Below are 23,699 nucleotides of genomic sequence, written 5' to 3' on the forward strand. Positions count from 1 at the left end.
AACCACGACTCTTACCCTGGTTTGTCTTTAACTCACAGGAATGCTTCCTTGGTAACAGTTGTCAATCACATCTTAAAAGACTATTGGAAAGATGGAAGTTTGGTTAAAAATAATTTATTTATTTTTTAATTCAGCAAATAACACGTCAAACACATGCTAGACCATCATAAAGCATCCACGAAGCATTCAGATGTTCACTGTCTAATTTGAAATACAGAGGGAATTGATTTGCATATTGTCGCAGAAGGGAGAAAAAAAAATTGCATAAACTTTGGTGATGTTTTGACATCACTGTTTATTTAAGGCTTCACTAATCATCACATTAAAACACGAGGTTGGTGCCAAGATATTTGTGTAGCAGCTTAGCTCCTGTCAGCTCATTGGTTTAGTTGCTAAATTTAAATATTTTGACTCTAATGGGTCCTAATAAACCAACAGGTAGTTCTATTAAAAACAAATAACTATTTCAGCTAATTAGAAAATGCAAAAGTTGGTTAGGTTGCTTAACATCTCTGCTAGATCATTGCATTAGTAAGAACAAGTTATATATTTGTTCTTCTTACTGTGTCTGTGCGTAATTATAATTAAACAATGCACTTTGCAACACGACTTTACCCTGAGCTTTGACTCGAAACTTTAACAGGTATGTTAATTATCTATCGTTTTCTTATTTCCAACTTAAAAGAATTTGGCTTAGATATATTTCTAAGTGGAACCGCACAGATATGGCACATGCAATCCAGCCTTACATGCAAAAAGAACCAAACCTCAGAATTAGCAATAAAAGTAAAATGCATGAGCTTTGAGCAAGTTCAATGTTAGCGTGAGTGTTTTTTTTTTAGGTTTGTTGCAGTTGCTATGTCCAGAGAGCATTTTTAGAAGTACGTCCGCTGCATTTCTAGAACAAATAAGTACAGTATATACAAAAGGAGACTCAAAATAAATTCCAGTAGCTGATCGATGTAAAGAGCCCGGAGTGTTTTGGCTCGTTAGTTTGAATTTTTATGCAGCAGTGCAATCCCATATTTCCTCAGCTCTTCCAGTTGGTTTTAGGAAACTAATGTCTTTGCAACCAAATGGATTTAAATAACACATTGATATGAATTAAAAAAAAAGAAAGAAAAACTTCAATTAGATAATTTAACTTCTTTAAATTCAATAGGATATATATAATTCTTTACATTTATGTTCATAAATGATTTCTGCAAACATTTTACACATTTACCGTGTCCCTGTCTTGAGATTTCATTTCTTTGTGTCTTACATTCGTAGTAAGAAGCTGGTTTGTCTCTGTTTTTTTTTTGTTTTGTTTTTTTTAGCATATTTGCATTTTTCAACACACGCAAAATAACATAAAGTTGGCAAAAGGAGTCTCGCCGACAGAGCCTTGGGACGCAATTAGCTGCATTTGAAACAACAACGAAACAAAAATACACCAAAACATTGTCCACGCAGACAACCGTCATAAAGTAAGACGTCTGTAAACCAGCTATATTACAAATGTCTAACCCATGGTAATCCATGGTAATATTAGCATCACAATAATTTGCAAGTACGTACAAACTGAGTGTCGTTTGTGTCATGGCTTCTCAATAAAAGGGACTTATTTGGTAAGCTAGAGGCTAAACTTTAGTCTATGACCCAGTTATTACGGTATCCATGGGAGGATATCCACACAGGCTGGAGTTACTGTACATCCTCCCAGCAGAAAATGCTGTGCCTAAAGTTTCATTTTCATGTTTCATGTTTGACTTTATGCAGTGAGTCAAATAAAACAAGCAAGAAATTCCGAAGTGGAAGAAAAACAATGCATTCAAAATAAAATCTGAAAAGTATGCCGCACGTTTGAACTTGGACCCCTTTACTCTGTTGTGACTAAAAATTTCAATGCAATCAACTGTCTTCAGAAACCACCCTAATGTTTCACCATCAATCAGGACAATAACTCTAAACACATGATATTTATGTGTTAGAGTGGCCCAGTCAAAGCCCAGTGCACACTTTCAAGACTTTTTGGATTTTTACTAGTAAAGGTTTCATTATTTTTCCTCCATATGGCAATTAAGTACATCTTATGTTGGTCTGCCACCAAAAGCGTGAATAAAATAAATATACAGATGATTTTGGCTGTAAGGGGTACGGATACTTTTGCATAGCATTGCACACGATGTGAGTTTTGCAGCTGTTTAAAGGCATACCTTCAACAATTTGGCTAAAGTTGTGCTCACGCTCTGAAAGTCAGCCGCTAGCTAAGTACAGAAATTCATAAGGCAATGTTCCCTTAGATTAAAAATGCGGTTTGTACATCGCGAAGCATGAGCTTCTGATGACAAGAGTTTGGAGAATCTCTTCTTGGCAGAAGTTAAACTGTGGATCGTCCACGTTGATACCTGGCTCCATGTTCTCCTCAACTCTTCCGAGGACGTACTTGTGAATTTTTATATCCCATGAATGGCAGCGAAAATTTTTGGGAGTGGCAGGGAGGTTCCTCCCACTCAGCGGCTCTCTGCGTACCCTGTGTTTGGAGGGGAGACTCAGAAGTAGCTGCAGCAGCCGGACTTCTCCTTCTGTGACTCGATGTATTCGTGAATTTGGAACTTGGGCTCATTGGGGTGCTGGATGGCCCGGTGCTTCAGCTCCCTGACGGACAGAACAAAAACAACTGCTGTAAAAAAAACAATGACAAATATTGGAAACGCTCATGTCCCAGGTAAAAAAAACAAACAAACTATGAATTGGAAAAATCTTAAAATAAAACAAAATACATGTTTTTAAATAATTACTCCACAAATCCTTCCCCCAGCACTGTGAGAAATACAAAGGAAGGCTGCCACCACAGTTTGCCTTTATCTGACATTCAAATTTGTTTGCTGATCTGGGGTGGAAGCAAAAGCGAAATAAACTTATTAAAAGAAGGTGAACACTTCCCCCCCCACCATCAACCCGTATCAACTGCCTCATACTTGGCTACGGCTGTGAAGGCGAGCTCTACGTTGACTCCCGTCTTGGCGCTCGTCTCCATGAAAGGGACCGAATACTCCTGGATGAACGAAGGGGAGCAAACAGCGTTGAGAGGCAGAACCAGTGGTGTCAGTGGTGTGTTTTGTGTAGCTGTGCGGAGACTCACTCTGGCCAGCCTCTCTCCTTCGTCTCTCCTGATCGCCCGTTCGCTGCTCATGTCGGCCTGAAACATGGACGCAGCACAGAGATGCTCAGATTAGATTAAATGTAGTGAGCAGATTTTCCTGTGCAGCGTAGCTTTGTTAGATCACTGCTTTTGAAATCAGCTTTCATACGGCATGTATTTGAACACGTTTTAATGTATTTGTATTCCCATGGATCACATGTAAGAACACAATTGGAAAAAAAAAAAAAATGTGTGGAGTTTGTGGATGTTCAACTTCTGAGCTTTCCGAACTTGACTGCTTGAGACTTGTTTCCTCCCGCAAATCTCCTTCTCATATTTCAAAAATGTATTCCTAAATCGACTCTGTAAGTAAGACATCTCTTCAGTTATGGGGTTATGTGCAACATAAAACATATCTGTTATTTCACTATATGCTGATTTATATTTCTGAATAAAATGATGTAAATGATGCCTGAATTATTCGATATTTTTCTACCGAGAGGTCAATAAAGTGACATAAAAAAACAGAAAAATCAGTGTGTATTTACATGATATTACAATTGGAAAGTCAAAAATGACGAGCTTGCTAATTGTTTCTACTGCACTGTAAAACGAAACCATGTCTAATTTACAGAACATACGGAGAGCTGTAATTCTAACAACTGCTAGTATCTTACCACAAATTGCCACAAATTAGAGACACTTTTTTTTTTTTTTTACAGTGTGGTATTTTGACAATAACGTTAAGCTCTGCATCTTGAAGGTTGGAATGCCTCTACGCTACCATCCTGATCTCTGGCTTGCTATTAACATATCTGAACACCACATCCAAACTTAGCAACTTAGCAACTTCCGCTCTGTTTCACCGAAGCTCACAACCTTCTGCGTGTACTCCCATTACATACCGAGCTCCGCAAACATCGCCTTCTCACCTTGTTGCCCAGCAACATGATGACTACGTCGGTCTGTGCATACTCATGGATTTCTGTTAACCACGCCTGGACGGAGAAAACGAAACAAACACACAGAGAAGGTGGTTAGCGGTGTGTTACAGGGTTCCCGCAGGTAGACTCTCACACAGATGTTTGACAACGACCCGCGCTGCACATGTGACCGTAGGGTGGGAAAATGTGCAAATATTTGCTCTAATAACGTGGCGTTTTACGTTGACCTACGCACGAACAGGTCTTACTAGTTTCCAGGCCCCCTGGTTACTTTATGTTTTCGTCGCTGGCGAGTGTGAGACTCACCCTGATGTTGTCGAACGACGATTTGTTGGTGATGTCATACAGAAGCAGCAAAGCTTTGGAAAGGAAAGAAAGAAAGAAAGAAAGAAAGAAAGATAGAAAGAAAGAAAGAAAGAAAGAAAGAAAGAAAGAAAGAAAGAAAGAAAGAAAGAGAGAAAGAAAGAAAGAAAGAAAGAAAGAAAGAAAGGAGCAAATCACGGGTCCGCATGAATGCCTGCGTACAAAGCGCGAGCAGAACTTTGTAATTCACGTTGTGATTCATTCATTCTCACCATGTGCGTCTCTGTAATATGCGTGAGTCACACTTCTGAAGCGTTCCTGTCCTGCTGTGTCCCAAATCTGAAACAGAAACCACTCTGATCTGCTTCTAATCGTCTGTTGTCTTCACATACATAGCAAAGGAAGTTGAAATAAATAAATAAAACAAAAAAAAAAAATCAGCTAATGTAGGAAGACTCTATTACTCGTGAAGTAAATTCATTGCCTGTTAAAAGCGGATGTGAACACTGACCTGTAGTTTGACTTTTACGTTGTCAACAGTTACCTCTTTATTCTGAGGGGGGGAAAAGGGACAAATGAGAAGGGCAAGAATAAATAATATGATTAGAGAGGAGCTGACACTTAGAAAAAACAAAAAACAAATAAAACAAAAACAAAACAAGTTTCTTAGGAACATGAGTGATGGCATCGAGATGGGAGAAAGTTTTCGGTCTCCAGTAGTTTGTGGATCCCAAACGTACCGTGAATCCAATTCCAACTGTGGCAGAAAAGGAGCCTGGGATGAATTTGCCCTGGTCAAACTGAACCAGAAGAGAGGTCTTCCCTACGCCGCTGTCCCCGACCAAGATTGTCTGCAAGAAATCATAACAAAAACACAAATATTAAGGATTTTTTTTTTTTTTTTTACAACCATCAGTAACACACCTTCACCCCATGCTTGCTCAGGAGGAAGAACGTGCTGAAAACAACGCAATCCACACGTTTTCCTTCAGTGGGCAAGATTTTAATAAATGGCGTTATATAATAACATATTCTGACTTTGGTTGTACTCTAATTTAGAAGGTATTCCATATTTCCATATTACAAGTAAATATATTCTTGGTGACAATACTTTTCTCTGCTTTAACTTCTTAAAATCTATTAATACTTCAGCTACGAACAAAGATCTGCGTCATCCAAGAAATTTCTTTTTTTCCTCTCTCTCTCTCTTCCCTCCTCCGAGCTCCTCGAATAATGATAATAATAATTTTTCTAGGAGTTCCGCCGTGCACCGCTCTCGCAGCGTGACTCATAAGCTGGAGAATGTAACCTTCAAGGCAATAAAAATAAATAAATAAATAAATAAAAATCACTGAAAGACAGCTTTCAGAAGCACCCAAGTCAGTCGCCAGGGACACCAATCAATTCGTCATCTTTGTTTGAGCTGCTTTTCATTTATGGAGTCTCACCGAGGTCCCGCTCCCTCCCCCACAGACGTAACGCTGTCCAACTGAGTCACTGACGGCAAGTGAAGTGAAGCTGCTCTGGCATCTGGGCTTAGAATTAGACAACGAGGGTAAATACTTACTTTTATTATTTTAATAATGCCATTACAGTGTTCAATTGGCATCTTGAAATTAGCCCGCTAGCTAGATACACAGCTTTTCATTTTCGTTTTGAGACGTTAGCATCGTTTCAGACGTTAGCAAACTTCAAGTTCTAGTTCTAAAGATAAATATTCATGAGTTCAAACCCCACTATTTTATCACTGGCCACACCCGTGTCTTTGTTGGGTTTTCTTTTTCTTTTTTTTTCTTTCTCCGAACTCCACTTCAAAATTCATAATCTAAAATCTTCCAAACATCACATGAATCTGTACAGAAGAAAGCCGTTTAATGTTTATGACTGTGCTAATAGACAGTAGATGGGGGGGAAATGAGTCTGTATCATCAAACCCCTCTGGGGACTGGAAGCAATTAGGCCGAAGTTGCACAGACTTTCTGGAAGAGGATTTTACTTTCATGTGTCAGAGAGGAAGAAAGAGAGTTGTATTGTAGGGTTTTTACTCTGCCTCAGGGTTTCCTTTTTATTATCATGATTATTTCTGAGTCTTTCTCTTGTTCATGCAACTGGACATGGCTTCCTTCTTGGCTGCCTTAGTTTGGCAAAATTAGAGAATTGAAATCGTCGCCGCCTCTCAGGACAACAGTTTCCATATTGCTTCTATTTCTCGCTGCGGATAAGCAATTAAAAGATGAGAATTTGAAACCAGAGGATATTGCAACCTGGCATCTGTCAAACACACAGATGTGCATATGCATTTTTGTTGTTGTTGTTGTTGTTTTATTAGTTTTTTTTAATCAATCAATGACATACTATGTGCTGTTTCACAGAAATCAGACCCAAAATATGAAGACAAAGGTTCGTTCTGGTGTCTTTCGTCTCATCGTTGACAAAACTCCAGAGATTCAATGTGGCGTTTGGGTCAGGTTTGTTTCCAGGCCGATAAAAACAAAGTGACACCGCGGTTATTAAAACAGGTGCTTGTACGTATGGGCACAGTAAAGTATGAAGCGCTCTAAAGTTTCCAGCATTGATTTCGGACTCTGTAAAAAACACAGCGAACCTACACCAGCAGCACACGGAAACGTTGGACTACACTTCTCACAATTGTTGGCAGTGGGAGACAAATGCGAAAAGATTAGAAACAGAGAGACGGAGTGGGAAGATTTAGAAACCAGAGGGATGCAGAACAGCTGGGCAAGAGTGAAGAGCAAGGAGACCGATGGCAGGTCGCTAATTAACAGATGAAACACGGATACACATGAAAAGTGTGTATCTGTCAGTGACCCAGAAGGCAGACGGACAAACGGAGGCGGGCCAAGATGGCAGACAGAAGCATCTGTGCTGCGCACATGTATAATTACTGTCTCTGTCTCTTCAGAGAAAGAATGACTTGATTTTACCCTAGTTTGCCATGAAATGCACCTGCTGCTGTTGCAGAGGAAATGAGTGTGGCTATTTTATTTGTGCACAATTTATTTTGAAGAACAAAAAACAAAAAGAAAAGATTACAATATAATCCAATAAAGAAAAAAAAATCCTTACAACCAAAGTCCGTTTGAGTGGTATATTTTTGTCTAACTTATGGATTCTCTTACAACCTGCCAGCCTTTCAAGTGAATAGCGCTTAATGCGTTTAATGACTTAAAGTAGACGCGATTAATCTCTTTGACTTCCTCCAGCCCACACATTTGGGCTTTCGATGTGGAAATCCTGATCCAGTTTCTCCCACTTTTTCCTCCTCCTCAGCTGCTACTTCAGTAATGAGCCCTTCGTTACGTTTCTGCCGCCTCTTCTCGTGTTTCAGAAACTTCGATAGGGAATTGTCTACCAACAGGCCTTTCATGTTCTGAAAAAGACCTCCAAATAAGCACCTAATGCAACCCTGAAACCAGTCCAGTAATTCGGCATGAAATGCAACAGGATGTGGCGATAGATTGTTTTTCGTCTGTGACGTTTTGTAATGCTTGGTAGAGAGTAAAATGGCAATAAATCGATTTAAGTATGATTACACACTCCGTAAGTTTAAAAGATTTATAACTCATTTATAATTAGCCCAGAATGGCTGGAAATTGGTCAAAATTCAGTCAGCAAGTCTTGCCAGTCTTGTAGCATATGCTTAAAACATTTCTCTTTTTAGTCATTGCTGGCTCTTGTGCTGTCGTGCCAGTTGACTGCGAAGCACTTTGTGATTTTTTTTTAAATATAAATAACGTCCTGCTTACTTGCCTGCTCTGAGAGGCTTATTGTCACCCCTTGAAACCAAATCCTGCCACATTTTGACTCATTATGGTCTCATTAGTGCTTGGAGTTGATCTCAAATAGTTAGCCTCCTGTGACATGGTGCTCCATCTCGTTTTTGTTCCTTTTTTTTGATACATACACAATCCTCAAATTGTGGCCCGGACTGTTGGAAGCAGTTGCTCTCGAAGGGCATTGTGACCCCGCTCTGTTTACTGCCGTCTTGTTTGGCAGAGCCGGGAATTTAATGGATGAGAAGCAAATCCACAAACAGATTGAATCAGTGTTTCACTGTTAGCACAATGCAGGGGTCCAGTGTAGCTTTTAGCATATAAAAAAGCCCGAGGGTAGCTTTTTCACCAATATTCTGTCCGTTCTTGTACTTCATTTTATTTTATTTTGTCTCTATTTTTGGAAAGAAGTGGCTTATTTGGTGCTTTTCTCGACAAACGGTGGTTGCCTGAATGTCTTTAGCTCACCGGTGGCGACATTTCTCAGGAAGGAACAATACATGCCCTTCCTGGACACCCCTGGATGTTGTTCTCAAAACTTCCTAAATGCATCCAAATCTCTCACTTTGTGGTTCTGGACGATCAAGAAAACTGATCCTTTAATCAATATCAGTAACAGGGAGATAGGTGCAGAACAACGATAGCTGTATCATGTTTATTTCTAACACAAGAAGCAGCAGCAGTCAGTTTGCTGATTGGTGAAATAAAAAAATGATTTCAGCCAATTTTTTCTTTTTTTTTCACAGCTTCATTTCTGTTGATAAATTACTGTCGTTCAGTTAACCGTGAATCATGCTCACACACACTCCCACACACACACATGTCTTCGGGGGTCATCAAAGTGCTTTTGGTTAACATACAATCAGGTCCATTTCATGTCCAATCTGACCGCCGGCTTTTAAGACAGTCGGTCTCCTCATCTTGTCTCAGAGAGACACACCGCATCCACTCAGAGAGAGTTGAGGGGGCTTATTTCGTTGGGTGCTGGGCGGTGAAAGAGGGGTGTAGTGTGCTGCGGACTGAAGCCAGCTGAAGGCTTTTTGAGTTTAAGCTCATGGAGAGCTTGGTAACTCGATGTGACATTTGACTGAAGCCTAAAGGGACTGTTTTTTCCCCCTCTCTCTTTCTCTCTGTTTATGTTTTTTGCTCCACTGACAGTGAAGCCTCTGAGGCAGCAGGACGGAAGAGATTCAATGTACTGTTGCACTTTATAAACCACAGACTAACACAGCTAACACAGTCCTATAGGAACTTAAATTGGGAGAAGAATGGGAATGTTACATTTAACCTAATTGTGCAGATTTTTATCATTTCTTTCCCCTACGTTTTGATGGTTTGTGTGAAATATTCCTCTTGTGGGGAGAATAAAAACAACAGCTAATCCTCGGAAGTAATTTTTTTAATTATTTTTAATAGAATTGGCCTCTTTTAAAGCCTTCTTTTATTCTCCGGCAGAGTGGAACATTAAGCTGACAGCATCACCCCCCAGAAGGAGAGGGTATGGTCGGTGCTGGGAGTTGATCGGATGCCTGAGTGAGTCTGGAAGGAGACCAACTCCAGAGAAAACTGCATCAAAGTCCGGATCAGCACCACGGACAGCGCCGAGCTACAACCGGAGCCGATGACAAATTAGCCAAAAATAAATAAATAAATGTTGAAAACACAAACAAATAAACAATAATAATGGTTTAAAAAAAGATTTTAAAAAAGGAGAAATCTTGCCTCCAGCAGCTTTGTTTACCTTATGCACCAGGTCTTCGTCGTAGCTCGGGGCTGGCGGGGTCTTCGCCTGGTTCTCCGTGTTCTCTCCGGAGCCGTAGCCGCTGTCGGGGTTGATCTCCGGGTATGCCGTCTTGTAGCACGCCGAGATCGGCTCCATTGACTCCATCCGCTCCATCCCGGACGTGCTCTCCCACACCGCGCCGCTGAAACGACAGATCCGCGGAAAACCCGGAGAGGAGAGGGAGACAGAAAGAGCTGAGAAACTACGCACCGACCAGAACCTCCCCCACGCAGCACCACGGTCTCAGTGCTGTCCTCCTCCTCCTCCTTCTCCTCCTCCGGGTTCTCCGCGCTCCTAAATAAGCTCCTCCTTGGAGGTGAATCACTTTCTACATCACTTAACATTAAAAAGAAAAAAAAAAGAAAGAAAAGAAAAGACGCGTCGTGATGGTTAACACGCACGACGCTTGACGCGATGTAACAGCTGGGCGGAGGATGGAGAGAGCAACACACTGAGTTGGAAATTGTGTGGATGATTTGGACGTTAGCATGAATGGAGGAGCAGAAGCTATGGAAACACGTTAGAGGATTTATTTGTATTTTCTTAATCAGTAGTTCCCTTGCATTTCGACTTGAGGACAACAAAATGACATTGAAAGGGACTCGTGGAACTTACTGAAATGCTGTTTAACAAAGCGATAAAACAAACATTGACAGCTTAGTGACTCTATAAGCAAAAATATTACTGGTCCTTAACAATAAATGTAGCAGATAACTTCAGTTTTACATCTCTGAATATGATCTATTTTTCTAAGTTCTTTAACTGAAGCTTGTCTTTACCCTGTCCAGTTTTAGATGAATGACTTAAGATCCATCAGTGAGCAGCATTAGCTCCAGCGCACACTCCAGAGAACAGCATCACTGATAGAGAGATAGTATCTCATATTGAGATAACTATCTCATAATGAAATACTATTTTGTAGTATCTCATTATATCTCATTACTATATAATGAGATATAGTATTATATTTCATATAGTAATGAGATATAATACTATCTCAATATAATAAGGTTATCTCATTATAACCATCATGAGATAGATACTGTCTCAATACAATGAGAAAACATCTCGTTATATTGAGATAGTATTATATCTCATTGTTAAAATAAGATGTAATAATATCTCATTATACAATAATGAGACATAATGAGATACTACAATATAGTGTTTCATTATAATGAGTGAATGGGAATGTTCTGTCATTGATCCTCGCTGTTCTTAGGAATGAGATCTGTTAGTTTGTCTGAGGTAATACTGGAATGCTGGGACATTGAATGAAAGCAATATTCTGTCCTTGGTGAAATATTTTTCACATTTCCTCTAAAATGTACCTGTTTTTTTTGTTTTTTTTAAATTGTACTAATGTTCATAAAGTGTACTTCATTAGCAATTAAAATAAACCAAAAGATTAATTGGAACATACTTTGATCACAGTACTAATATATAAAATATATGATGCTTATATATTTAGAAAACATTCTAAATATATATGTAATTTGATTTAAAAAAAAGAGGTACTCTTAAGATATACACTGACAAAAGTGATAATAAACAAAGATTACTTTTGAAATATGGTTCAGCAGTTTTAACTGCTAAACTAATGAAACATGCCTGGACCAAAAAGATGTTACCTCTAGAAAAGACTGAAAAATAACGTGAGCACAGGGACATGTTTAACTTTTAGGCGTGTCCTCTAATCAGCATTACCAGTATTTTCAAGTGAATGAACAAATTACTGCTCCATATTGAACTAGTTGAACTAGTTTCACATTTTTGCCCAGTTAGTTGAATAAAAAGTTTGACGCCACATTTGTTGAATAGCGGTGCCACTTTTGTCAGCCAGCTGCTACTGAACACAGCATACTGTATTGTGAGGTAATCAAAAAATACAAAAAAACACATCCCATGTTACTCGTTGTGCCTTTCTGAAGTAATTCAAAAGATATGTGTGATCTGTTTCGTTGGTCATTACTTTACCTCCCTCTGTCTGTGTGCACTTCCAGCAGCTTCCACTAGAGTTTGCAAAAGACTCAGCTTCAAAGTACCCATGTTTTATGTTTTTTGCCCCCAGAATGGGGGCAGGAGACGCACCCTCTCTCTCTCTGTCTCTCTCTCTCTCTCTCTGTCTCTCTCTCTACACGGTGTTAATATTTACTCACTGGCTCAGGACGGATAGTTAAAAAACCCCCAAACATAAAGACTGTTCCCTTGTAGTTCAAGTGGAAAGCAAGGACTCATTTGAAAGAGACGTTTATGTATGCAGAGGACAAACCCCGACTGATTACAGAGACTGAGAATATATATATTTCAAATTTTTCTAACTTCTGGCTCCACCAGGGTCTCCTGCCATGGATCCGTTCTTGCTGACTGTCATCTTGGGTTCAGGTAAATCATTTGTCTTTGACTTGTTTCTGCGGACAGGATTGAACTTTGAGGACAAAACAATGTCACGTACGAATTCGCCGGATCGTTCTGTACGCTGTTTTAGACCGTCTTGCCGTAAGCTAGAAAACGTCAACGAGACTTGTTTGAGTCTGATCAACAACTTGAACAAGTTTGCGTGTGGATCTGTTTATCTGCCATAAACATTTTTGCGTTCAAGCAGTTATTTAAAAAAAAAGTTGCAGCCTCATTTAATTGAAATTAGTTTCCATACATGTTCTAGTAGTTGACAGAAATTACTCTGTATTCTTTACTTTTTCCTTATTTTTGTTGCCTTAGTTTACAAAATTTTGCTCTGAAATTCCTTCAAACCATGGAAGCAATTTTCTTCCCCACGATAGACTTTACTGAAGTGTTTGCAAACTATGAAAGTGAGACAGTCTTCCTTCAAGTCCAATGCTTCTACAATAAGGAATTTTGTATTTCAATACTTTTAATATTACAAAAATTGTATTATTGCTGCTTATATTTGCGAAACACACCAGACTGACTCTGGGGAGGTAAAAGTGATGCACTGTGAAAATGTAAAATATTGCAGTGGAGCCTTTTTTAAACTATCACTGACAACGATCTACAAAGTGTCACTTCCCATGTGATACGTAACCACAGACTTCCACTGTTCACACAAATCTTTAAAAATAAGTCACAGCCACTTTAAGATGCCTTTCCTCGACCCTGCACGGACCAGCAGTGTGTTGTACGGCGGTTTAATTATCGACCTGGCCGCAAAAACAGACCTACTCATTACAAGACTCAGAAATAACAAAATGAAAGCACTCAAAGTTTAGTATTGTCACATGTGCGATCGAAATGTGACAAATTGACACAGAGACACAAAGGCACTGAGCTAAAAAAACAAAAAAAAACAAAAAAAACAAAAAAACAAACCAAATGCAAACGGCCTAACACTAACATGAGTCTCAACCAAAAAATAGAAAAAGAACAGACACTTATTTGGCAAGACCTGAGCAGCAACAATAATAATAAACAAACTCAGCAGAAAGAAAACACAAGTGAGAGCCAAAACACAAACACAAGAGCTGTTTCCACAATGCAGATTGAGAGGTCGTTTTGAAGACGGACAAGAAAAAGGAATGACGACAAATGCAATTGACAAAAATCCCAGAAGGATTTTTCTTTCTTTCACCGATTTCTCCGCACAAATAAGTGATCTAAACTGTCAGATCACAACGATGCTTAAACAAATAAAGCTCAATACAAGCCTTTTAATAACACTTTATCTGTGCTTTATGTGCAGATGTTAATGAACAAGATTCATATTAACGACGTCTATTTAAAAAGTCTTGTCCTTGTAACCTAATGTGGCTAAATTACATGGAGGGAATATTTTCCCGTAAATGTAGAAGCATGTAATTCTAGTAAGATCTCATAAATTTGCTCAGAATCACCCAGACCTGTAACCTTTTAAAGTTTAATAAACTTTAACCAGTTGAAGGGATGAATGATTCTGCCATCTTTAAGAATCCGCAGCGGTGCCGTGGACATTTAAAGAAAGCCATTCAAAGTGTTTTTAAAGGGTGACTTTATTCATTTAGCTTCATATTTGAAAACATCTTAATCCCATCTGCATTTGCTGTCCTTGTGGATAAGAAAAACACAACTCCGACCTGCACCTGCCGCGTTGACACGTATTCCGTGCTGTTTGAGTTGTGAACACGGTGCAGAAATGACGCACATAGAATATTAAAAAACCTGACAGCTGAAATCTAAGAAAAACAAGGCTGAGCGTAGGCTCACCCTCGTCCCGTGGCTGAGCCACATTGCTGCCTTCTCTATGCCGATTGTGCTTTCCTCATCTTTCTGTCTTTCTGCTGAAGCTGTTTCATTGCGTTTCTCCTTAACCTCAGGGTCATGTGCAGTCTTCTGTTTAGTGATACTGTTGCTGGTGGTGGTGCTCTACAGAAAGGACCTACTTTGCTGCAGACTGGGGCCCTACAGGACACAGGAATATGCAGTAAGAAGGAACACCGGTTCCACATGCTCCAATATCCTAACACTGACTTTGGTTGTACAATAAGATATAAAGTGAAATCAGGCTGAGGGATGGGGGGCATTAAACTTACATAGTAAAGTGTAGCGGTTTAACACCATGGAAACAGGGTTTTAGCCCGTCATGCTGACATGCTTTTTAAACATGGTCTGAAAAAGCTGTGCCATAAACTGTGACTCAGTTTATTGGTGGCAAAATCTAGCACTAAGAGCAAAGTGGTCATAACTGTCTTCATGCTGTAGGATTTTTTTTTTCCAGTTTGCGTCAATATCAAATGTGAAATGAATGTCAACACATTTTTCTTTTAGTTTAAAATATATTTAAAACTAAAAGAAATATAGTTTGAAAGGTAGTTAATAAAGGTTAATAAGTAACCTTTATTACAATGAAGGTTATTACATCTCATTGTAATGACCTCGATTTTTTTTCATAAATAGATGTCAGTTGTGACCTTACATATTTTCATATTGCAGTAGTATTTACAAAAAAAAAAAACTATTTTTAGTTCTTCCTTATGAGAATGTCATTCAAATCTTTCTTTAGAGCCAGAATTTGGACCAAGAGTCCAAGAGTAATGACTGTTTTAATCTAAAATTAAAATCATAGCAGATACGATATGCAATTCTGTAATAATTACAGTTAATAAGAGTTGTGTTCTATCAGTAAGACTTTTTAAATGTATTACAATATCAGGCACCAGTGTCCAGCACTCCTGAACACTTAAGAGTAGTGTGAAAAAGTATTTATATTTACAGAAAATGATTAAAAAGAAGCAAGAATTCTGAGTTTAATATCAGAATCCTGACTTTTTTTTAGTACAATTTTGACTTTACATTGAGAAAAAAAAGCAATGTATGTGTGTCTTTTTGTTCTTATGTATGTAAACCTTTGCTTTCAACTGCACTTAGAGCACAAATGTATCTAATCTCGCTGTGGGTTTGAATTTCATTCACAGAATGAGCTGCCCCAGTACAGCAGCAGACATTCTCTCATCGGCATCGCCCACGGTGGGCACAGCGCCGCCTTGAATCAGCGAGCGACAGGATCACAGGTAAGAAGTGTCACTTAGGATTCTTAAAAAAAAAAAAAACCTAACGCTGTGCATGAGAGCTGAAAATGAAAATGCCTCGTTTGGCTTCTTCTCTATTCGTTCCTCAGCTTCCTGGAACGCTGTTTATCATCGGAAAACCAAATGACTACCACCTCCCCGGCCCGCAGCCACGACTGCCGTCTTACGAAAGCGTGCGGAAGAAGGACCGCCAAAGACAGATCCACAGCATGATTGCTCAGCGCTTTGGCCTGGGTGGCAGCCATGATGAGGTAAAGTCCTTCAGTTGTCCACTTTTAAAGAATCAGCGGTCACTTTTCCCACAGGCGCGCCAGTGGGAAAAGGCCTTTTTATGGAGCAGCTTTAATGCTGTACACATCGGCAACAGGTCTGGTTGTTAAGGAGATTCTCTCCCCAGCAGAACTAGCAGAGTGTGTGACACAGTGGAGACTGTTATCACCAGGAAATGTGACCACGATAGGAGGAGTGGCTGCGACATACAAGTCCAAATTTACACCTGTAACCGTAAGGAAACGATTCTAAGAGTGATGAACGGACAGCAGTCAAATCCAATTGGATTTAAGTAACTTTGTTGAAGTAAAATTGAAGAACACTGTACGCATTTACAGTTTTACACAAACGGCTGATATGTTGGGGGGTTTTACACACAAAAATCTCTCAGTTCTGCAGAGAATTGGTAGAGAAAGAGGCAATATCATCAATTTATTTGAATGATAGTTGTGTGTGATGAAGATGTCTTCTTGATGTCAGAGGACAGACCAGAAGAATAACCACTGGTTAATACTAAGACATGCAGAATCATAACTCTGATTGCACAACGCAAGAAGCCTTGAAGCACCACAGCTACTGCCACCCTGATTAGCTAAAAACAGGAAGCTGAGGCTATGGTGGCTGCCATATCAACTCTCTATGGTCTGCTTTAAAGGAACCAGAGTTTGCTTAATCAGATCGTTTGCTCAGATGTAAAAGCTCATCGGAGCCGAACACGCAAACTCAAGCCCGCCTGAAAATGTGTCCTCACTTTCAAAATGAAAATGGATTATGAAGCACACCAAAGAGAACAAGTACAACCAAAACAGAAAATAGTGAATTCTCTAGTCCAATCAAACTGAGTCTTCCAGATAGTAGAGTCAGAATTTGGCATAAACAACACGATGGAGTCATCCTGTCTTGCATCAGGTTGGTTGAAATGGTGTGATAGCTTTGTGGATTTTTTTCTTGTAATTCTTAGATTTAGACCCCTTTGTTTAAACCCCACAGTCTGCCAGAGTATCAACTATGTCCGTCCCTTTAAGGCGACAGTGTGGCATCGTAATGCGTAAAGTCACAAAGCTCAAATCATTACCATGAGCTTTTGAGGGTACGATGAATTATGAAAATAAACAGCAGTTTTAAAAAATAAAAAAAAACCTAACATTTTTCAAAAATAAGTTTTTGGTGTTTATTCGTCTGTATCACAATTTTGTAAAACTGCAAAGGGAACACTTTCTTTGCATCGCACGGGTCACATGATCAACAACCGGATGTCACTGCTGGCGGAAGAGACGAAGCGGATGACAGGAAGTGGTAGGATGATGATGGCGTGGCATGCTTTTTAATGACTTATCACGTGAACAAATTTGCAAACGCGTTATTCTAATTGCGTTTCTTATTTAACAGAAACGCCGCAGTTGTGAAATTGTGTTTTTTTTACCCCCGACACTAGTGGAATATCGACAACATCTTGCGCACATTTGCAGTTGAAGCGCAGCTGCAAATGTGCAGCCAGCGAATCTGCAGCAACTGACCAAACTGTCTTTTTTCAGTTTTACTGCGTTGAATGTGTGATATGATAAATTCAGATTGTTCTGCAGGCAAAATCTACTACGAGCGTTGTGTACCTAATAAGGTGGCCACTGGTTGTATAACATATATTTTTGCTCTGATGTTTCGTTAAACCAATTTAAGCATCAAATTCTTTCACAATATCTGATCTGTTGGTTTGTAGACATCACATACATATATATTTTTTTGTTGTCTTATTTCGTTCCAGCCGCCACCAACATACGAGGAAATATTTTCTTCTAATCCACAAGCTTCTCCAAGCAACGATCAATCTTTGGACGTTCACCTGTCCATAAACACCTCACACTCGTGTGAAGAAACACGTGGCACAGCGGCGCAGAGTTAAGCTTCTGTCTCCCCGACGGGCAGAGAAGACCCCCGCTGCCAAGACATTTCTACTGTTTCTGTTAACTGAACGGCCGTTTGAGTCAGAGCTGATGAATCTGTTCAATTCTTGGGGGTTATTCACGTGTTAATGACTCTGACTCAAGCTGTGCACTCCTCCAGCCTGAGTCGAGTATGACTGTGCTGCCTTCTCGCTTTTTCAAAGGGTGGCTCAAAACGAGCCTGACAGACATACGATGATTAGCAAAAAGGGCACAAGCCGTTGTTGAAGGTGCCAGGTTTTTCTAAAGTAAAAAAGTAAAATAATTACTTGTGGCACTGAAATTTCAGTGCCACAGATTCACAAAGATTTTTCACAATTCAACTAAAAAGAAACAATTTTGTCAGATGAACCAAAAAAAGAAAAATAAAAAAATAAAAATCTGCATCAATTTGTTGTTATTAGTGCATATGGAGAATATTTGATTTTGTGCCTTTTCAACATTCACTCTTCTTGGTTGCTGTATTAACATTAATAATAGCAAATCTGATGATGAATTTAGCAGTGCATGTTGGATTTTCTCAACTTCGTTTGTAAATTGTTGTTAATAAATGCACTTGGTTTATTTGGCACTTCAACATCCCAAAAGCACATCAGCAGGTCCTCCTCTGAAAAGCTAATAAAAACCCAAATGAATGTGTGGCAGTGGACTAGTTGAATCCAACTATGATGCTGTGGAGTGACCTTAAACAGGCCGTTAATGGAAAACCTTCCAGAGTGACTGAACTGAAAGCAATAACGAGTGAACTAAATTCCTGAGCAGTGACTTATTACCAGTTTTTACAAATGCGCTACGTCCTAGAAGATGACAAATAGCTAAATTGTGTGTTTTTCACAGCACTCAATGTTGGATCAAGCATAGAAATACTGCAAACTCTGTTATTAAGTTGCTCTGATATTATAGTGGAGTGTGTTTCAACTCATGCAGTTTTATGCAATTTTCATCGCTGCAACTACATGCTTCTTTTTTCCATCCACAAGTGTTAAAGTTCCCCTTTCAGCTCCTTCAGACTTCCTAATTGTTGCTTCTGCAACAATTAGCAAACACCTGGTGAAACTGCACATAAGTTGAGCTCATTATTAGAGCTGCTTCTCAGTGAAACAATGGTAAAAACGCTGTTAAAGGGTTAATAGAGGAGCACTGTTGTGGCGACTTCCTGAAGGCGGAGTTTCAGAAAGAGCGGGAGTTTTTAAAGAGACAGAGGCCCAATTTCAAGGCGTTAAATTACGAAGTCAAATTTTATATAAATATATAGCATTTTTATAACAACTGAAGGGAACATAGTTACCTGACTGTGCTATGAAATGGCACTAGGGTGAAAAAAATGAACTAATCTAATAATCTAATCTGATCTTTCACCAGGAGTTTATCCAAGAGTGAATATCAAAAAGCATTTTGATATTCAAACAGGTTTCTTTATGGTAAATCATCAATGGTGCAAGGTGGAAGATGTTCTGTTATTGATCTACTCTTAAGATTCTTAGCAAAGATGCCAAGTGTAGGGAGCTTTGTATCACCTGAGCTGAGTCCGGCTTGATACCAGTAATGCCACTAGTTATGTATGTGTCTGTCATAAACTCTGTTGTCAAAGCATGTAGACTTGGGGGTTTTTATGGAAATGCATCATGAAAAAAAAGCCAGTCTGGTAGGGTCTTGTTTGCCGAAACTTTAACACGGTTGGATTCATTGGTCACTGTTAAAATAGGGAAAGTATGGCAGGACAGAGTTACTCTTTAACCGGGGTCAAACATTCACCAAATGAAACCACAAACCACACACCGACTGAAGGTACATATGATGCCTTGCCATGGCAAACATACCGGCCTTTTATATTTTGTCAAATTGTAACCACAACGTCCAATGTATGTTACTGGTAAAACATAGGTCAGAGTTCTGATTTGGTTTTCCGGATTTTTTTTTATTTTATTTTTTACAGATAATCTGAAACGCGTGGCACATATTTGCATGTGTCAATACTTGGTAGAAGCACATATTGCAGCAAAGACAGCTGCAAGTCTTCTTTGGGTATATCTCTACCAGCTTCTTACATATCGGGAAACAAAAATCTTGTACGTTCTCTCCATATTTTGCCACAGATTTTCAACTTGATTTAGGTCTGAACTTTGATTGTGCCATTCTAGCAAATGAAAATCCACTCATGCAGCTCAGGTTGTATTTTCAGTGTCTTCCTTCTGCTACAAACTGAATTTATACCCCAGTCTCTTGTCAGCCTCTAACAGATTTTCCCCAGGATTGTTGTGTGTTTACGTTAAATCCGTCTTCCCGCTAATTTTCATCAACTTCTTTGCCCCTTGCAGAAGAAAAGGACACCGCCATGTTTCACTGCTGGAATGCCGTTTTCAGGGTGATACACATGATTAGTTTCCTTTCAAGAAATGGTTATTGTGAAACTTTAACTGGAACTTTTTATGGCTTTCTTGCCACTCAACTGTGAAGGTCATATTTGTGGAGTCCACAACTAGTAGATGTCCATTTGACTGATTCTCTTACATGAGCCTCGAGTCTCTGCAGCTCCACAAGTTTGCAGTCGTGACCAAACTTTTTCCATTTTCCAGATAATGGTTTGAACAAAACTGTCATGTTTAAATATAACCAAACCCTGCTTTAAACTTCTAGTTCATTTTAGAATTTTGTTTCAGACTTGTGTGGCTCCACCATAGAAAAAACACCTTGATTTTATGGTTATAAAGCGAGACAGTTCCAAGGGTAAATAATTTTATAAGGCATCAAACCTAGAAAAAGGTTTATATTACTTCCAGTCAGAAGAAACATGTTGGTTAAATTTTTAAAAATCTACTTTCAAGAGCTGTACGAAACAGCAAAAAAGTTAATTTAAAAGAAATTCAGGTTCTTATGTACGGATATTTTCAGTGAATACTGTGGGACACAAAGTGACCTACAAGTTTCCAAAACAGAACATGAAAACAATACGTGGGATACTCCTCTAATCAATCATTCCTCTTTTTTTCACTTAACGATGGCATTCAACCTCCCTACTTTACACCAAGCCTCACCCACACTCCCTCTGCATACCACCGACTTCAGATAACTGCTACTTTTTTTTTCCTTCTCCAGCTTCTGGTGAAAGCTTGCTCAGAGACAAAATACCATTTGGTCAATCAGCTGTTACGGTTTTCGCTCACTTTCGGAAGAAAGTAAAGATTAAAGCCTGAAAAACGGCGTCAAACTCTCAACTTTATAAACCCGCGTCCAGTTAGCTGTGAAGTGGTGAATGTGTGACACCTGCTGGCCAGTGTAGGGAGTGCAGCTTTTGGAGAACGGCAATATTTGGGTGAGGATTACTGGAAACAAACAAGAATCAAGACGAAAAACACACCCTTAAATCAACTTATAATGAATGAAATACTGATGCAAAGAGAAAGAGGGTGTGATTTAACATAAACAGTAGCAAAATTCTAAAAATCACCAGCTTTTGGTCTCTGAACAGGCTGAATATTACTAAAAGTATACTTACAACATATCTGTTTGCAGTTTGCAACAGTAAGAGTGGAGGTTAAAGAAAAAATGATTACGTTATGAATTAAAGATCGTGCGACACCTGGTGGTCAAATGAAAGAATGCAAAAAAAAGTACAGGTGTTCCTTAAAATCAAACTCCTGACTTTAAGTAACAGCCACCAGAGAAAACCTGCAGTGACTAAAAAAAAATAAATAAAAAAATCATGCCATCCAGAAAAAAAGCAAAGTCATTCAGCATTAAGACTTTTACTTATAAAACTTTATTACAGACGATGATCAGCTGTGTCATCTAACTAGTCTATCATGCACAGCAATCTGTGCATCAGGAACTATTATAAATACATAAATGACAGACTAATTTAATTTTCTTAAATGAGAATTAGTTCTGAATGCAACAGGAAATATATCAAAGCAACACTGAAGAAGGGTCTGTTAATTATGTTCAGCTCTATGAGAAGTCAGGATTGAACTGTCAGTGTAATCAGCAGCCAGACTAAGAGTCAGTTCAGTCCACTGACTTTTCTGTAGCTCTACCGAAAAGAAAAATACAAAGTCCTTGGTTGCACTCCAGCTCTTTCAGACCAGGTCCACCAGTTTGAATTTGCCCTCCTGTTTCACTGGCATCACGTTGATGAAGGTCTTGTAGAGCACGACTCCTTTGGGCAGCTTGGTGATGACGCGGGTGACCTCGGGGTCTCGGGGCGCTGGGATGTAGACCTCCTTGGTGAACCTGACGTGGCCGTCCTCCAGTGCAAAGAGAGTGTTGTTGGTTCCCAGGCCAACCTGCAGGACAATCATAAAACTACCAACGATACATCAAAACTCCCCAACTGAATGCAAACTGCATGTCACTGTTACATTTAACGTCATAATAAACAACTTCTTGCACAGCATACGATATTAGTTCTCAGAGCAAAACAAGGCACTGTGACAGTAAGGTTTCTGTAAGATTTTTTAATGCTAATATGATTTAATCCGTTTAAAGCCCAAGTCAGTTAACGACATATTTGCGAACTTCTACAGCAAGGTTATTGCAGCATACAGTAAATTAATAAGTACCTGCTTTATTTAACTATCAAATCTCTCTCAAGCTGAATTAGCATTGAAATTTCATCTCTACATCCCTGGATAGAAAAAAAAAAGGGTTACTCACATGTGCTCCAGGGTGATACCTTAACTTCCTCTGTGTTGCAAGGATGTTCCCAGCATGTACAAAGCTGCCTTAAGAACATAACATAACAAAATAATGATCAGCACAATGTGGAATACATGCTTTGTAGATCATTTCAGAGCTTCCAGAGGTGTTCAGATGGGGGCAAATATTACCATCCACTTTCTTAAAGCCAAACCTCCGGCCAGGACTCCTGCCTCCGAGGTTTTTTGAGCTGCCTCCGGCCTTCTTGGAAGCAAACCTCACCGAGTCCAGCAGGTAGGACTCACTGGAAACCAGAAGACCTAAAACCAACACAACACAGCTGAATGCTGCAAACACTGCTGAACTGGTTTGAGTGACGTTTCCAATGTGTTTAATTGAAAGCAGAGGGCTAACTAGGTAGGTTAGCAAACAAAACGCTGTGCTAACAGAGAAAAGCTAACACCAGCGAACAGAACTACAAAATGTTCGCTTTTTATTGCATTAAAATGCGCGTAAGGAGTTATAATTAACGTTAAGTTGTTTCATACCTGCTCTGGACTTCAGCATCAAGGACGCCAGCGCCGCCATTTTGAATTGTGTCATCAATACGCTATATCCTACGCGTCATATCCGTATCCTTCTGCTGAGTTCAGGTACCTCGTACAACGTGCGAAACAGAACTCTCTATTATATCAAACGAGTGTCCAGATGGTTTTATGTTCATGCTATCGCATTACTTTATCTGGTCGAGTTACATCCGCCCTCTAAAATCATTAAATTTGTTGCGACTACTTTGAAATTGTGTGTATAACTCAGAATCTGAATTTGATCTCCATTATTAACTGTAGTGTAACTGGTGCTCCATTCACAATAACACTCCACAAGTTCATATTATATTAATCATAAACATAATATGAACATTATATATCGTCTTGGAAATTACTATCTATAAATCACTCAAATAATAACTTTAAATTCTATATAATCTAGTCAAGCTAGGTGGAATGCTGTCAGTTTGTATCTTTATGATTTTGGTCAAGCAAAATGATAAGACTGGTCGTTCTGTAGGCGATCCTGTCTTCTAAGATATCAAATGCTTGTCACGAGTAATATTCCTTCTTGTCATGCCTTACTGAGGAAATACATTTATTGTAATAACTCAAATAATGCAAAAGTAAAAACTGTCTGTTGTAACAGACAGTGACAAGAGTTACAGCTCAAGTTTTCATAAACACTGGAACAAGTGTATGTTTTTTTTCTTGATGGGTTCGTTCTATAAATAAATAAATAAATAAATAAATAAATAAATAAAAAAATAAATAAATAAATAAATAAATAAATCGCCAAGTTGAGCCAAACAATTCGGATCTAAAAAAAAAGA

General features: G+C 39.1%; 2 protein-coding genes across 2 annotated transcripts; both read right to left on the bottom strand.

Moving 5' to 3' along the window:
• Nucleotides 1-98: 98 nt before the first annotated feature.
• Nucleotides 99-10,420, bottom strand: LOC103152894 (ras-related protein Rab-37-like). Its single transcript, XM_007573550.2, has 9 exons — nucleotides 9,910-10,420; nucleotides 5,115-5,225; nucleotides 4,886-4,927; nucleotides 4,647-4,713; nucleotides 4,378-4,430; nucleotides 4,060-4,125; nucleotides 3,128-3,184; nucleotides 2,964-3,040; nucleotides 99-2,640 (listed from the first exon to the last, which is right to left on the bottom strand). Exons 1-9 carry the CDS (start codon nucleotides 10,063-10,065, stop codon nucleotides 2,535-2,537), a joined length of 735 nt encoding a protein of 244 aa, XP_007573612.1. The 5' UTR covers nucleotides 10,066-10,420; the 3' UTR covers nucleotides 99-2,534.
• Nucleotides 10,421-21,417: 10,997 nt separating this feature from the next.
• Nucleotides 21,418-22,978, bottom strand: LOC103152895 (39S ribosomal protein L27, mitochondrial-like). Its single transcript, XM_007573551.2, has 4 exons — nucleotides 22,867-22,978; nucleotides 22,510-22,638; nucleotides 22,337-22,404; nucleotides 21,418-21,966 (listed from the first exon to the last, which is right to left on the bottom strand). The coding sequence occupies exons 1-4, from the start codon at nucleotides 22,919-22,921 to the stop codon at nucleotides 21,760-21,762; spliced, it is 459 nt and encodes a 152-aa protein (XP_007573613.1). The 5' UTR covers nucleotides 22,922-22,978; the 3' UTR covers nucleotides 21,418-21,759.
• Between the last annotated feature and the right edge of the window lie 721 nt (nucleotides 22,979-23,699).

The sequence above is a fragment of the Poecilia formosa genome, unplaced genomic scaffold (genome assembly GCF_000485575.1).
Source record: "Poecilia formosa unplaced genomic scaffold, Poecilia_formosa-5.1.2 Scaffold333, whole genome shotgun sequence".
NCBI classification, from domain to species: Eukaryota; Metazoa; Chordata; class Actinopteri; order Cyprinodontiformes; family Poeciliidae; genus Poecilia; species Poecilia formosa.

Coding starts and splice junctions, on each gene's coding strand:
- LOC103152894 (XM_007573550.2), bottom strand. CDS start 10,065: ATGGAGCGGATGGAGTCAATGGAGCCGATCTCGGCGTGCTACAAGACG. Junction 3,185..4,059: donor TCATGTTGCTGGGCAACAAG/GTGAGAAGGCGA, acceptor TCCATGTTTCAG/GCCGACATGAGCAGCGAACG. Junction 2,641..2,963: donor GCCTTCACAGCCGTAGCCAA/GTATGAGGCAGT, acceptor TCTGTCCGTCAG/GGAGCTGAAGCACCGGGCCA.
- LOC103152895 (XM_007573551.2), bottom strand. CDS start 22,921: ATGACACAATTCAAAATGGCGGCGCTGGCGTCCTTGATGCTGAAGTCC. Junction 22,639..22,866: donor GATGCTGAAGTCCAGAGCAG/GTATGAAACAAC, acceptor TGTTGGTTTTAG/GTCTTCTGGTTTCCAGTGAG. Junction 21,967..22,336: donor GGTATCACCCTGGAGCACAT/GTGAGTAACCCT, acceptor ATTGTCCTGCAG/GTTGGCCTGGGAACCAACAA.